Consider the following 15,820-nt stretch of genomic DNA (forward strand, 5'->3'; position numbering starts at 1 on the left):
GCAGGGAGTGAATGGAGATAACTGTGCATTCATGCACACACCCAAACACACCTTTCACAAAGAGCTGCGTTGTACATGAGGCACTGCCAGCATCATTTGTAACCACACAGGCATAGTCCCCACTGTGGCCTGGCTCCACGTTGTACAGCTGCAGCTGTGCCACAGACTCATTGAGAGAGATGGAGCAGTTGCTGTCTGGCACCAGCTCCCTGATGCCTCGGAACCAGCTCACTTTGAAGGGAGTACTGCCCTTGATGTAGCTGGTGAATGTCACATTTGATCCAGGCAAAACTTCCTGGGGATCAGGTGTCTTCACAAAAGAAGGTGGTTCTAAGGATCATGCAAAGAAGTGAAAGATGGAGAAAGATGTTAATAGGATGACCTCTGTGGGGAGGAAAATAAGCAGGTTTAAGTCAAAAAGAAAAAGTAAAAGATACCATGGGGAAAAAAACTCCAAACCAAACAAACCATGAAAAAGAAACCACAGGAAACCAAAGAAAAGAAAGAGAAGAGGGAAGAAGAATTTTGTTGAAGGCATGGCAGTATCCTTCCACTGACCTTGTACAGTCAAAAAGGCACTGCATTCATCAGATCCAGCCACGTTGGCTGCCACACATGTATATGACCCCGTGTCTGTGACATCCAGAGCATTCAACTTCAAAGCACAAACATTATCCAAGAATGAGATTTCATATTTTTCTCCACTAACAATCTCATTCCCATCTTGAAACCAAGACACAGATATGGGAGCTGTGCCAGACACTTTGCACTCCAGCAGCACAGAGGATCCCAGCACCCCATTTGTCTCCTTTAGTTTTCTTGAGAATGAAGGAGGAACGAGGCGATCTAAGTATGACAGAGCAGAAGAACAGGAAGACAAGTGTTGAGGTTTCTTTCAAGGGAAAGAAAAGGGGAAAAAAATAAAAGCTTTATTTAAAGAAAAGAGTGAACAATAAAGACATAGAGCTGACCTGAAACATCAACTGAAGAAGTGCAGCTGCTGTCCCCCACTTCATTGTGCACCTCAAAAGTATACAAGCCCCTGTCACCCCTGTCTGCAGAAAAGACTTTCAAAGTGGATACATTGTTGAAAAAAGAAATTTGATATTTGCGGTCACTCTTTAGTTCTCTGCCGTCTTTGTACCACTTGGTGATAAGCTCTGGTGTTCCTCCTACTTTGCACTCCAAGGTAAAAGGATTGCCAGCCATTACTGTGATCGGCTCTGTCTTCTCTAAGATGACTGCTGGTTCTGAAATAGGAAGGGAGGGGTCTGTGTGTCACAGGGAAATCTACCCACAAACCTGTGAGCACAGGGTGTAAGCAGAAGGCAAAAGCTGGTAGCGCCAGCTGTGCAAGCTGTAAGACACAGTACCTATAGTGGAATAGGCTATACCCACCTAGGACCTGTAAAAAGGCAGAGCATTCCCGCATGCCAGCATCATTTTTGATCTGACAGATGTACTTTCCAACGTCAGTTCCCTCTGCACTGGCAATCTCTAGAGTTGCAATGTTGTCCATAAACCACATTTGGACATTTTCACTCTCCCTAATAACTTCACCCTTATCCTTGAGCCAGACAACAGAAATTGGTGGGGATCCTTCCACTACTGCCTGCAGAGCTGTTGGCTCCCCGATGAAGATTACTGTGTCACTCAGCTTCTTGGCAAACCGTGGAGGTTCTGATAGCAAAAACAAGGAGGCAGAGGACAGTTAATCATACATGCTTGCTTGGAAAAGCAACAGCCAGGAGATCAAGAAAAGAGGGCAGTGATGCTGATCCTCTGACATACAAACCTTTGAATTTCACTGGACAGGTGCAAGTGTCGCTTCCCACCTCATTCATAGCTTTGCACTGATATTCTCCAGTATCTTGAGATTCCAAATTGAGAATATGAAGACTGGCAATGGAGTGCTTTGCTGTCACCTTGAACTTCTTGCTGCTCCTGACCTGCCTCCGATCCTTGAACCAAGCCACCTCAAAGGGTGGGGTCCCTGCTATCTCGCACTGAAGGATAACATCTGAGCCTTTAAGAGTGTCCACAGGGCTTGGCACCTTGCTAAAAACAGGTGGTTCTATAAAAAAAGAATCACATCATAATGTGTGAGCTTCCATCTTTGGGTGGGTTTCTGGATAGTAGCAGGAAGCAACATATTCAGGAAGGGAGCCTACGCTTATATTGTAAACACATATTTAGCTTTTAAATATGTGGCCCCTCCTCTAAAAAAATCCCAGCACTCAGAGTCCAAAGGGCAGAAAATGTGATACTTCTGCACCTGTTTGGAATCAGTGCTCAGTGTCCTTCCCCAAAAGACACTCTGCCTGCACTCTAGGGTGACATTCCATCTTACATTCCATCTTTCCCCCGACTCTTTCTAGTCATGAAAGCTACAGTCAGTGAAGCTCAGCTACACAGCCTCCTCTTCCTTCTTAAATTTCATCCCTATCAGTATCACTGTGTATAAAAAGGAGGCAGAGGGATGGCTGAAAAGTATTTCCACCTTCCTCACCATGGCTGGTGTTCCACCTAGTCCATACTTCCGCTGTGATCTGAAAAGCTTGCCTTGTTCATCCTGAAATTGACTTAAATGGGGAGACAAGGGAATGACTGCACAGTACTGAACACCCACCACTGTTTCCTGCCTGGTCTCTGCTTCTTAAACACATCAGCATTTAAATGCAAGAGCAGCTGGAGAGACACTGGCCCAGCAGGCACCAGCTGCTGCAGCAGCAGTGCAGCTGGGAGCAGGCCTGGCTGCCAGGGATTCTGGTGGAGCGTGGAGCTTGTGCTAACCTTTCACTGTGACTGAAGTGCTGCAGCTGGCTGTGCCTGCAGAGTTGTGGGCTTCACAGATGTAATCCCCAGCATCTTCAGCAGTGGCACCCAAGATGGTCAGCGTTGCCACGGAGTCTACAAAGGACATGTGCAGCTTGTCGCTTGCCTGCAGTGCCCGATCGTTTTTGTACCACACGATTCTGATCTCTGGTGTGCCACTGATTTTACATTCAAGCTGAATTGTGTCTCCCTGCTTCACGAACCGCAAAGCTTCAGGCTTCTTGATGAACTTGGGAGGTTCTGCAGAACAGAATAAGTATGTAGAGAATGACAGCTTACCTGTTTGCCATGTGACATCTACAGCACAGAGCAAGAGTTCTGGGAGGCACAAGAGTACTACAGCACAAAAATAAAATTGTTACAGAAGTTGGCTGCATCCCCAGCCAGAGTTTCCTCTCAAGGGAATACAGAAGATGAAGAAAAGAAGGCAAAGACAACAACTAAAACTGTGTTCCGCCAGCTTTGGACCCTGCTGCATCAGACAGTTGAAGCCATAAAAGATACACAAAGAATGGTTTCTCCATCCAATTGAAATTTTGCTGTTACCTTTGAATGGTAACAAGTAACAGAGTTCCTAGGCTGACATGAAAGATTTGACAAGCCCTTCATCCCTGGAAGCAACGGAAACACGGTAGGGAATGTTTCACTTACTTAGACATCTTGAAAGTATATTTCTGCATTAAGAAATTAAGTGATTCATAGTCCAGAATAAATCAACAATTCAGAACTTCAACTGAAATCTTTAACAAACTTGAAAGAGTCACCTATGCAGGCCAACAAATGCAAGGTAGAGCTGTATTTACTAATAATTTTCCATATAGCAATTGCTATGAATGACTACCACAGTGTCTATAGTTATTAAAGTAATATCTGCTGTCTGGAAAGCTACTTTCTATTTATTTCTAAACTAGAAATGGTAGAAGATCAAAGACAAAGAGATCTCTTTACCCAAGAAAAAGAAAATGCACAAACAAAGGTGACTTAATTTTAATACCTTTGACACTGAGTTGGGCTGAGCAGAAGTCTTTCCCAGCTTCATTACTAGCTTGGCAAGTATATTGGCCAGAGTCTCCTTTACCCACTCTGAGCACTCGAAGGTGAGCTGTGTTGGCTGTGAATGTAATATTGAAATTTCCTCCAGTTCGGATCTCCCGACCATCCTTGGACCACGTTATGTGTATTGGCTGGGCTCCCGTAACATGGCATTCAAAATCAGCACTTTCTCCAAAGGGCACATCAATAGATTCTGGTTTGACATCAAAGACAGGTGCTTGCTTGGGTTCTAGAAACACAAGAAAGCCATGTAATACTCATACCTCAGAAAAAAGCTAATCCAACACACAGATACTCTTGCATGCATGAAATAAGAGGGAGGAACCTGTGATTCAAGTAAAAGTTTATAACCCAACACACCTGCCACTGTGAGCCTAGCACTTGAGGTGGCAGTGCCCACAGAATTGGTGGCTGTGCAGGAGTATTGCCCAGTATGATTCATCTCGGTTTGCACCAGTTGCAGCACTGCAACATTATCTACAAAGGATGTGTGCACATTGTGGTCATCCTTTAGCAGCACGCCATCTTTGTGCCAAGTGACAGTAATGGGCTCTGAGCCATTGAGCCGACACATAAGCTTAAGGGGTAAACCAGCAGGGTGCTCGATGTCCTTTAATTTTCTTGCAAAGGAAGGTGGTTGTTTGCGTTCTGGAAGAAAGCAAGTAAAGAATAAATACACCCCAGGAAGCAACTTTTTTTAGTTTTGCAAGACAAAAAGAGTTTTAACAAGCTAATATAAAATCATCACCTTGAACTGTTAAGAGAGCCTTTGTAGATGCAGTTCCTACACTGTTTTCTGCCTTGCAGATATATTCTCCACTGTCGCTGCTAGTCACTTTGTTGAAGATAAGTGTAGCAACATTGTCTTTAAAGAACACTTTATACTCAGGAGTAGACCTGAGTTTTGTATCACCTTTGTACCAAGACACAGTAATTTCTGGTGTTCCAGCAATGTGGCATTGCAATGTTGTGTAAGACCCAACTGACACCTCAAGAGGTTCCAAGTGTGTAACAAAGTAGGGAGGTTCTAAAAAAAGAGAAGCAATTAGACAGGCTTATTGTGTGCCAGGTTTTGAAAGCATACACTTGAAAAAAAAGGCAAGGAAAAGAAGCAAAGGGAGCACACACCTAGAGTAGAGACTACAGCCTCACAAACATCTCTTCCTGCCTCATTTTCAACATGGCAAGTGTATTCTCCTGCATCTTCTTTGGTGCTGTCAAGTATTTCTAGGATGCAGGATTTCTCTGTGGTGGTGATGCTACACTTCTGAGATTGTGCGATGGTGTGGCCATTCTTCTTCCATGTCACAGAGATGGGCAGGCTGCCTGTATAAGTGCCCTCTAGGATGATGGGCTTACCAGGCTCCACATACTGATCACTCAGTTTCTTTACAAAGACAGCTGGCTCTAATGAAAGTAAGTCACAAATGTTGAGTACAACATGCCAAATGGAGAGAAGGAAATAATAATTTAGGGTAAGAGAGACATCATCTTTACAAACCTTTTACTGTGAGGTGTGTTGTACAATTTACCCTGCCAGCATCATTAGTCACTAGACAAGTGTACTCTCCGCTTTGGGGAGGAGTTACATCAAATAACTCAAGCTCCACAACAGACTCCTCCAAGTAGATATTGCATTTGTCCCCTGGCACAAGTTCATTGGCCCCTCTAAACCAGTTAACCTTAAAAGGAGGGGTTCCTCTGACAACACATGTGAAAGTGATGCTTGTGCCTGGCAATACATCCAGAGGCTCTGGGGTCCTCTCAAAAGAAGGTGGCTCTAAATACACAAAAGAAAAAGATAGATAAGACAAATTGCTGCAGCATAGCTCTGATATTTCCACACACCTACTGAAGATAAAGAGCAAAATCTTTATTTTTCTGTCAATAGTTTTCCCCAAGAATATTTACAAAAGACTGCAGAGAATTTCAAGAGAAAAAGAGAAAAGAATAGCTCAGAGAGCTTCCTGACCAACATATACCCACCTTGTACAGTCAATACAGCACTGCATTCATCTGAGCCAGCTGTGTTGGTAGCTTTGCAGGTGTAAGAGCCAGTATCTGAGTGGCTCAGTGAATTAACTTCTAAAATACACAGGTTATCTGAAAAGGACATTTGATGTTTTTCTCCACTGACTAGCTTAAGTCCATTTTGGAACCAGGCAACAGAAATAGGAGGTGAACCTGACACTTTACATTCCAGCAGTGCTGAGGAACCCAGAACACAAGGGATGTCCTTTAGTTTTCTTGTGAAAGAAGGAGGAATGATTCGGTCTGCATAAGAAAACATAATAAATCCGCGGTTAGAGAGAAAATGAGTAAAGAAATGGAGTAAAGGACAGAGAATTGGCAAACAAAAGCTTTTGTAAAAGATAGAAGACAAGCTACCCAACCAACCTAAAACATCAACTGATGCCGTACAACTGCTTTTCCCCACGTTGTTTTGTACAGCAAAAGTGTACAATCCACCATCTTCCTTTTCTGCATCCATAATTTTAAGTGTAGATACATTATTGAGGAAAGTGATTCTGTATTTTTGGCTGCTGGTCAGTTCTTTGCCATCCTTGAACCACCCAGTGGAAAGCTGTGGTGTGCCCGCTACTTTGCATTCCAAAGTACAGGCATCTCCTATAGTAACTTTCATTGGCTCTGCTTTCTCTACAATGACTGCAGGCTCTGGAAGGAGAGATGGGTAATATATACGGTTAAAACAGGGTTTGATAAGTACTAGCTGTAAGTATTATAGCAGTAAGAGATGTGGCTTACTTATTTGATACTAAGAAAATTTTGATTTGTTGGGGTGTGGAGTTTTTTACAGCTGTTTTTCTCATCCTTTCTGTTACTCTAAACTGCAAATTTCAGATGCTTTCCAAAACTAAGTAAAAATATTTTAAAATATTTTAAATAATTTTAAAGTATACTTTCATTTAAAATATGAAATATTTTAATCTCCCTCTCCAAGCAGGCATGAGCAGAAGACATGACAGAAAAATAGAGTGGTTCCTTCCAACTCTATTGCTGGACTACTGGAAATATGGAACCTGACTTCTGCTTGTTGGGGAGAGAAGGATTCTATTTTGTTTGTTTTGAACTCAGAGGCATAAGCAAAGTATACAGCTGATAATAAATAGCCAAGTTTCTAACTTTAAAAAGAACCTTCCATGAATTTGTGCTTTATACCTACCTAGGATAGTTAAGGTAGCCATACACTCGCGACTTCCAGCATCATTTCTGATCTGACAGGTGTATTTTCCAGCACTGCTGGTCTCTGTGCGCACAAATTGCAAAGTTGCAATATTTTCCATAAATGTGATCTTTGTGTTCTCACTTTCTCTGATAATTTCCTCTTTGTCTTTAAGCCACTGCACAGAAATTGGCTGGGAGCCCTCCACTCTTGCTTGTAACTCTACTGGTTCACCAACCACAACAGTCATGCTGTTTATTTTAGTCAAGAATTTTGGTGGTTCTGAAGAAGAAATACGCAGTTATAGTAAATACTCACAATGTTTCTGCGAGGAAGAGCAATGCAGCACCCTTGGGAGCACTGCAGAAGACACAGGTACCAGTACTTTACCTTTCAGCTTCACAGTACAAATACAAGTGTCACTTCCAACATCGTTCTGTGCTTTGCACTGATATTCACCAACATCTGCAGCTTCGACATTAAGAATGCGAACGCTCGTGTGGTAGTTTTTGGCTGTAACCTTGTACTTCTTACTACTGCGGATTTGTCTCCTGTCTTTGTACCAGGCAACGTCAAATGGAGGTGTTCCTGAAATCTCACATTCCAGGCTAACCTCAGATCCTCTGACAATGTCTACTGGAGAAGGCTTCCTGCTAAAGACAGGAGGTTCTAACAAGGGAAGAAAGGAACATTTAGAAAGTAGTCTGAAGCTCTTTAATCGACAAAGAGTATACAGATACCAGTTTCTGGAAAACGGGACTGCTGAGAATATCTACAGCATGGGCAAGACTCCCCTCTTGTTCTGGGCACAATATGAAATGAGCTTGCACAAAGGTGAGCACTAAGAGCCCTTAGCGCCCCTTTAGAAGAGGTAAACAGAGGAGTGACCTTTAGCAGAGAGGGTTCAGGTCTCATTTAGCTGGTAGTAATCTCCCATACAGGGTGTAAAACTGACACTAGTCAGTTTGTGTCTGTTCTTTCTCTTCATATTTCAGCTTCTTGATATAGTAATTCCCACTATGAACTGTCTTGACTATTAAAATTATAGAACTAGGGAAAAACTAGCTTAGTATTCATCTGCATTAAGAACATCATCTCTCTTGTTTAGACACTGGCAGAGAAGATGAGGGGGCATCAAGAAACAAACATAACATGAAGAACAGGGCAGTTCTGAAATAAATTAATCTCATGTTCCTGTATATTTCTAATGGATACAGCCACCAGGGAAAAAAATAAGATGCAGTTGGAAAACAAGAGGACAGCTAACCTTTCACAGTGACTTTGGTGCTACAGCTGGCCTTGCCGGCAGGGTTGTGAGCTTCACAGATGTAGTCACCGCTCTCATCAGTGCTGAGATGATTCATTTCAAGCACCGCCACAGAGTCAATGAATGATGTCCGGAATTTTTCACTGGCAACAATTTCATGGTCATTTCTGAACCACACTACTTTCATCTCTGGAGATCCACTTACTTTGCACTCAAGCCGGGCTGAGTCACCCTGCTTCACTACTTTTGTTGCCTCTAGCTTCTTAGCAAACTTGGGGGGTTCTAAAAAATCAAAAAAAGTGGGTTCAGGAAGGTTTGAACTAATACTGGAGAGAAAATAGTGGGAAAAGAGCCAAACAACGGTGGGTTGCAAACACAGGGTAGGGAATACAATTGGCAGTGTATCAAAGATCACCAAGGTGGGCTTGGCAAAAAGAAAGGAGAAGAAGACAAAAAGATAACAACACAACAAGAAAGAGTGCACACCTGTTACCAACAGTGTTGTAGTGCAAGAGTCACTGCCAACATCATTTGAAACATGGCAAGTGTAGTGCCCACTCCTAGAAGAATCCACTGAATAGAGGGTTAAGAATCCAGTTGAACCTTCAATCCCAATGAAACAAGTTGGACCAGATACAAGTTCTAAGTCTTCTTTGAACCACTTTACTGTAAAAGGTGGTGTTCCTTTCAGTGTGGCCTTAAACTCCACTGTGGAATCTGGTATGGCTTGCTGGCTTTCAGGTTTTACTAAGAAGCTTGGTGGCTCTGCAGTTTTTAAGCAAAAGACACAGTTACATCAGAAATGTCTAAGAATGAAGAAAATCAGTGAGGCAAGCATGGAGACCAAGTTTTCAGTGTTAACATTAAGATTTATAAGAGTGTTAGCATAAGATTTAAGGTATTTTCCCAGCATTTATCTTAGATAAGAAGTAGTAAGAGTTTCAAACCTTTCACAGTCAGGACAGCACTGCAAGAATCGTTTCCAGCAACATTAGAGACACTGCATGTGTAATTTGCACTGTCTGCCAGCTCTAGGTTAGCAATCTCGAGTGACATAGTGTTCTCATGGCACAGGCTTCTGTATTTTGCACTGTCAGTTATCTCTTTTCCATCCTTAAACCATTTTGCAACAATTGGGAGTGACCCAGAAACTTTACACTCCATTTGGATAGAAGATCCCAGAATGGTATCCTTTTTGGTTAGCTTTTTGATAAATACAGGAGGAATTGATTGATCTGCCCAACACAAAAAAAACAAAAAAAACCAAAAAAAACAAAAACAAAAAAAAAGGCAAAAAACACACTAGTTAACTTCTTGCTTATCCTTCACGGAGATTATTTTTCATTCCCTCCTTGATGTATTGGCAATACAAACCTAGCACAGTCAGAACAGCTTCACAGGTGCTACTTCCGAAGTCATTTTCAACCTTAAAACTGTATGTGCCACTATCTTCCTTTGATACAGGTTCAATCCTGAAACTGGCAACATTATTTTCAAAGCTCATTGTGTAGTATCTACTGGGCAGGAGCTGCTTGCCATCTTTGTACCATCTTATTCGGAGCTCTGGTGTTCCAGCCACAGTACACTCCAAAGTCACAGGGTCTTTCTCAGTGACTTTAAGTGATTTAGCCTTTTCTATGATCTGTGCAGGCTCTGAGGTATAAAGAGTATAAAAATTACAGCAGTTAGCTACATAGGTAGGGAACTGACTTTCCAAGTACTCATCAAGGTTATTCCTTGTACACACCTTGTACAAAAAGCAAAGCAAAACACTTCTCCACGCCAGATTCGTTCTTTGCCTGACAGGTGTATCTCCCTCTGTGGCTGAGGTCAACATTAGTAAGCTTCAGTGTGGCCACCCTGTTCTCGAAGGTAATGTGGTGGTGCTCATCATCTTCTAGTATTTTTTCATCTTTTATCCATGACACAGATAGGGGTTGAGCACCTCCTACGACACACTGAAAGAATGCATCACCTTTCAAAATGCTAGTGATGTTCTCCAGCTTCTTGATGAAGGATGGTGGTTCTGTGGTGTGAGTTTTGTTTGTTGTTCAGAAGAGAAGTCATGGAAAGGGAAGAGGAGAAAGAGAGATCATATAATGTAATTCCACTTGCTACACTTTAGCTGGGGCATATAGTGTTTGAGGTGTGCTTCCTAGAGAACTGACCTTTTAAGCTGAGTCTTGTGCTGCAAGAACAGCTCCCACCTTCATTTGATATAATACACTGATATTCACCAACATCTGAGATGTCACAGTTAGTCACATTAAGAGTAAATACCGATTCTTTGGTGGAGATGGTGTATTTCTTGCTGCTGAACATCTCCTTATTGTTCTTCAGCCACTTCACCTCAAATGGAGGGGTACCAGTCACCTCACACTCTAGTGTGGCCTCTGAGCCCTTCACTACCTCGGTGGGACGCAACTCCCGAACAAAGGTTGGAGGCTCTATAAGGAAGAATGAGGGGAAAGTAGATAATAACCTCAAATAGTTTTGAGGGGAGAAGAAGTATCTCCTACTTCCTCACCCCAGATATGTGACAGAGATGACAAGATGTTCCAAACCAACCTTTTACTTTCAGCTCGACGCTGCAGCTCTCACTACCTGCATCATTGTGGGCTTCACAAACATAAATCCCACTATCTGCCACTCTGGCTTGAGTGACTCTCAAAGTAGCTAAACCATCTATGAAGGAGATGCCGTATTTAGCTTGGTCAGTCACTTCATTTCCATCCAGGTACCATGTAATGTGGATCTCTGGCGTGCCTACTACCTGGCACTCAAAAGTGGTGGACTGTCCTTCACGCAAAGCTACTACAGAAGTTGGCATCTGAATAAATCTGGGGGGCTCTAGAAGATGGACAGAGAAGTCGAGGTTTTATAATATTCAAGGTAGGAATAAAAAAAACCCCAGAGTTTAAAGAAAAAAAAGGCTAAAAGGCTTCCTCCCCCTCCCACCAAAACTGCACAGAAAAATCAGAATCAAAAAAATTAAATTGGGATGCACACCTTTTACAAACAAAGTTGCTTTGCAGGTTGCAGTCCCCACGTCATTGCTTATCTGACAAGTATAGCTCCCAGAATCAGATGTCCTAGCTGAGAAGAGCTCCAGAACACTAGAAGTGTCATCCTTCCAGACAGATCGACTAGCTCCAGACAGGAGTTCCTGGCTGTCTTTAAACCACTTTATCTGCAGAGGAGTAGACCCTTTCACCAGTGCTTTGAACTGAACTCTAGCATTTGGCACAACCTCTTGAGACTGGGGTTTTTCCACAAAATATGGCGGCTCTATAACATGCAAAAAGGAAGAAAGGGGATTACTCTGAGATAGGGAAATCCAAAACTATGTGTGAGAGACCTAACAGAAGACAAAGAAGGAACTCAAACCTTTTACTGTTAAGAACCCGCTGCATTGGCTGCTTCCTGCTTTATTTGTTGCTTCACAAGTGTAAGAGCCACTGTCTGTGCCTTCCAGTTTATTTATTTCCAAAAATGCAGTATTATCATGGAAAGAGTATTTGTGCTTTTCACTTGCTGTTATTTCTTGGCCATCCTTATACCACTGAATACTTATAGGATGCGAACCAGACACTATGCACTCCAGGTGGACAAAAGACCCCTTAATGCTGTCCATTTTCTTGAGTTTTTTGGTGAATTTAGGTGGTATAATGAGATCTATCCAAGACAGAGTAAAAAGACAAAATATAAAAATTCAACCATGATTGTGGCACATATCAGCTCAGGAGAAAAGATTTGGTATCTAAAAGCAATAATAAGAGAAAGCCCATACACACCTAGGACATTAATGCTGGCAGAACAGCTACTGCTTCCAACGTCATTTTGAACCTCAAAAATGTATTCTCCACTATCTTTCTTATCTGCATAAAGCACCTTTAAGACTGAGACGGTATCTGTAACACTGATCTTATATTTTGGGCCCAATGTCAGTTCCTTGCCATCTTTGAACCATTTGGCTGTAATAGGTTTTGTTCCTGAAAATTTACACTGCAAGGTTGCTGGGTCTCCCTCAGTCACATCTATTGACACAGCCTTGTCCACAACTGTAGCAGGTTCTGTTGTAAACAAGGAGATAGAGTGTTAAGTACATCAGTAAAAATCACAAGGGAACTGTCCCAGATCACTGCAAGCTTTCAGGGTAAGACCAACCTTTGACAGTCAGCAGAGCAGAACACCTCTGAATTCCTGCCTCGTTTTTAGCCTGACAGAAATATTTCCCATCATGTTTCAGCTCAATAGATCTCACCATAAGAGTGGCAACATTGTTCACAAAGGTCATTTTGATATTGTTGTCTTCAATCACCTCATCATTGTCTTTCAACCAGGACACAGTGATGGGCAAGGAACCTTTAATAGCAGCCTGAAACACAACTGTTCCCCCTCGAAGGGAGCTAATGTTTTCTATCTTCTTCAAAAACTGCGGAGGCTCTGGCAGGAAGAAAGTGGTTATGTAAGTACAAGTCTGGTCTGTAACAAACAGTGTGGCATGGAAAACCACACTGGGATAACAGCATGCTAGTGGTGTTCTTCACCTTGAACTAACCTTTCAGTGTGACCTCTGAATGGCAGAGGCAGCTCCCAACATCGTTTGTTACTCTACACTGATACTCCCCAACATCAGAAGCATCAAACCTGAAAACATGGAGGCTAATCAAAGATTTCTCAATGCTTATTCTGTGCTTCTTACTGCTCCGTACGGGTTTATCATCTTTCACCCAGAACACTTCAAAGGGAGGTGTGCCAAGCACCTCACACTCCAAAACCACATCAGAATCCTTCAAGACTTCCATGGATTGAAACTCCTTGCTAAAATAAGGTGACTCTACAGTGTGAAAAAGAAAGTGCAATTTGCATTAGTCATACTTTTGAAGCCGGTACCACTGTACTGAGTCTAAAGATACAAACTGTGTGGCTGGATGTCACACACACCTTTGACTGTAACAACACTACTGCAGATATCTTTCCCAGCGTCATTTTTGGCTTCGCAAATGTATTCCCCACTGTCTTCAGTATCAACCTCTGAAACATGGAGTATTGCCAAAGATTTTGTAAAAGATATCCTGTATTTGTTACTCTCTTTTAGCTCTCTATCATCCTTGAACCATGTGATTTTAATCTCAGGAGTACCAGTGACTTCACAGGTCAGCTCAGCATATCCACCTTTCTTTATGAGATGAGTCGGCTCTAGCTTCTCCTTAAAGGCAGCAGGTTCTGTGGATTTAAGAAGAGTGTTCAGGACAAAGAACACAGGAAAGAGTGCTGCTGTGTTAATCCAGCAGCTAGAATTTTAAATAAGAGTAAGAATGCAAACCTTTCACAAATAAGTTTGCACTGCATGTTACTGAACCAGCTACATTGGAGACTTTGCAGGTGTATTTTCCAGAGTCAGTTGGTTTGACTGCGTAAAGCTCCAGGTAACTTGCTAATGCTTCTGTCATGATGTAGCAGGAGCCTCCTGTCACCAGCTCAGTATCACCTTTAAACCATTTCACTGTCAGTGGTGTTGTGCCTTTAAACATTCCTTTGAAATGTACAGTTGATGCAGGCAATACATCTTGAGACTCTGGTTCTACAGTGAAGCTGGGTGGCTCTGGATTGCGTTGAAAGGAAAAAAATGCAGAGTAAGAGAGAGCTTGTATCTTGGGAAAGAAAAGTATTATCACAAGATAAGCGAAATTCCAAGAAAAGTGAAACAAATTGCCAAACCTTTTATAAACAAAGTGCTACTGCTCTCTTTGCTACCAGCAGAGTTTGTGGCTCTGCAAATGTAGACCCCAGCATCATTCGCATCTAGGTGTTTTATTTCCAACAATGCTGAGCCTTCTGCAAAATGTACTGTATACTTGGCACTTGAAGTGATCTCAGTATCTTGCTTAAACCATGAGACAGTCATTGGAAGAGAGCCTGAAATTTTGCAGTCTAGGCGGCATGAGGTGCTAATGATGCTGTCAATATTCTTCAGTGGTTTAGTAAAGAAGGGAGGCAGAGTGCGATCTGTTGAGAGTGAAAAAAATGACAGAAAGGAACACATGAACAAAACAAGAGTGCTGTTCTGCTTCTGGCTCTGTTAGGCACAGAGCAGAGCAACAGGGCTCTCTGTAAAGAGGCAGTACCAACCTAGCACAGTGAAGCTGGTAGTACAAGAGCTGATGCCCACATCATTGGATATCTCAAAGGTGTATTCACCACTGTCCTGCATTTCAGTGGCATAAAACTTGAGCTGGGCAATGTTATTTTTGAAGCTGATCCTGTATTTTTTGCTGGCAGGGAGTGGCTTTCCATCTTTGAACCATTTGGTTTTCAGCTCTGGAGTGCCTGTGACAGTGTACTCCAAAATAGCTGGTTCCCCTGCTGTAACCTGGATCATTTCAGCTTTTTCAATTATTTTGGCAGGTTCTACAACAGAATTAAACAACTGGTGTTAAGGACAAAAGGAAATTTCTTCTCCTCTCAGGTGGGAGACTGAAGGGATCACAGCACTTCTCCACTGACCTTTCACTGCTAGTTCACCAAAGCAGGACTGGCTTCCTGCATCGTTCTCAGCCACACAGGTGTATTTACCACCAGAGCTCAGCTGGACTCCGGTAATTTGCAGTGTTGCTAGACCATGATCAAATGTCACTCTCACATTGTTATCATCTTTAATAATGTCTTTGCCCTTCATCCATGTCACAGAAATAGGCTCTGACCCTTTCACCACGGCCTGCAAGGTAACACTATCTCCAGCCAGAGCTGTCACATTTTCGATTTTCTTAACAAAAGATGGTGGTTCTAGTTCAAAGAAGAGAGACAAGAAAAAATACTCATCTACTATTACATCATCACATAAAATCTGCTACTTAAAGACAGTTTTGTAAGACAGTATGTGCAGCACATGTCACAGTTCAGCAAAAGAGCAGGCAAGTTGGAGAAGTGCTTTCTCCAGCTGGGAGCTAATGGCCCATTAATCTCAGTGTTCTTCAAATTCACAGGTTTGATGCAAGATAAGATGCAAGATACACACAGAATTTTAAGAGAAGAAGATATTCTTTATCCCCAGTCTCCCCAGTCTCCGACAAATCCAAAGAAAAGACATTTTATGAAATAAGAGTTTTTTGCCAATCCCTTCAGTAAATGGAGTTTTCTCTCTCCCACTGACCTTTCAAGATGTATGTGGCACTGCACATGCACTTCCCGACTTCATTAGCTATAACACACTCGTATTCACCGACATCTGCACTATTAAATGAGGACACCTCCAAAGAAATAACAGCCTTCTGAGACGTCAACCTGTATTTTTTACTACTGCGAATCTGCTTCTTGTCTTTGTACCAGCTAATCTCAAAGGGTCCAGTGCCAGCAACCTCACACTGAAGAATGGGGTTTGTTCCCTTCACTAGCTCTGCAGGTTCAAGTGTTCGGATGAAAGATGGAGGCTCTATAAAAGCAGTAAGAAAGAATTAGTCAACCATGCTAAAAAGAAA

General features: G+C 42.4%; 1 protein-coding gene across 50 annotated transcripts in view; it reads right to left on the bottom strand.

The window, feature by feature from the left end:
• Nucleotides 1-15,820, bottom strand: part of TTN (titin) — a 239,446-nt gene that overhangs the window by 166,560 nt on the left and 57,066 nt on the right. For all 50 annotated transcript variants that reach the window (XM_038142803.1, XM_038142798.1, XM_038142790.1 and 47 more), the window contains 33 exons: nt 15,496-15,774; nt 14,850-15,128; nt 14,475-14,753; nt 14,064-14,351; nt 13,669-13,947; nt 13,287-13,568; nt 12,901-13,179; nt 12,507-12,785; nt 12,134-12,412; nt 11,727-12,014; nt 11,349-11,627; nt 10,908-11,189; nt 10,508-10,786; nt 10,087-10,365; nt 9,714-9,992; nt 9,287-9,574; nt 8,826-9,104; nt 8,340-8,621; nt 7,463-7,741; nt 7,073-7,354; nt 6,286-6,564; nt 5,875-6,162; nt 5,390-5,668; nt 5,017-5,295; nt 4,637-4,915; nt 4,249-4,536; nt 3,830-4,117; nt 2,794-3,075; nt 1,796-2,074; nt 1,399-1,680; nt 972-1,250; nt 559-846; nt 52-330 (listed from right to left, as the gene is read on the bottom strand). In XM_038142803.1, the coding sequence (XP_037998731.1) occupies nt 52-330; nt 559-846; nt 972-1,250; nt 1,399-1,680; nt 1,796-2,074; nt 2,794-3,075; nt 3,830-4,117; nt 4,249-4,536; nt 4,637-4,915; nt 5,017-5,295; nt 5,390-5,668; nt 5,875-6,162; nt 6,286-6,564; nt 7,073-7,354; nt 7,463-7,741; nt 8,340-8,621; nt 8,826-9,104; nt 9,287-9,574; nt 9,714-9,992; nt 10,087-10,365; nt 10,508-10,786; nt 10,908-11,189; nt 11,349-11,627; nt 11,727-12,014; nt 12,134-12,412; nt 12,507-12,785; nt 12,901-13,179; nt 13,287-13,568; nt 13,669-13,947; nt 14,064-14,351; nt 14,475-14,753; nt 14,850-15,128; nt 15,496-15,774 (9,288 nt within the window). The remainder of the gene's footprint in view (nt 1-51; nt 331-558; nt 847-971; nt 1,251-1,398; nt 1,681-1,795; nt 2,075-2,793; nt 3,076-3,829; nt 4,118-4,248; nt 4,537-4,636; nt 4,916-5,016; nt 5,296-5,389; nt 5,669-5,874; nt 6,163-6,285; nt 6,565-7,072; nt 7,355-7,462; nt 7,742-8,339; nt 8,622-8,825; nt 9,105-9,286; nt 9,575-9,713; nt 9,993-10,086; nt 10,366-10,507; nt 10,787-10,907; nt 11,190-11,348; nt 11,628-11,726; nt 12,015-12,133; nt 12,413-12,506; nt 12,786-12,900; nt 13,180-13,286; nt 13,569-13,668; nt 13,948-14,063; nt 14,352-14,474; nt 14,754-14,849; nt 15,129-15,495; nt 15,775-15,820) is intronic.

This window comes from Motacilla alba, chromosome 7 (assembly GCF_015832195.1).
Source record: "Motacilla alba alba isolate MOTALB_02 chromosome 7, Motacilla_alba_V1.0_pri, whole genome shotgun sequence".
In the NCBI taxonomy this organism is placed as follows: Eukaryota; Metazoa; Chordata; class Aves; order Passeriformes; family Motacillidae; genus Motacilla; species Motacilla alba.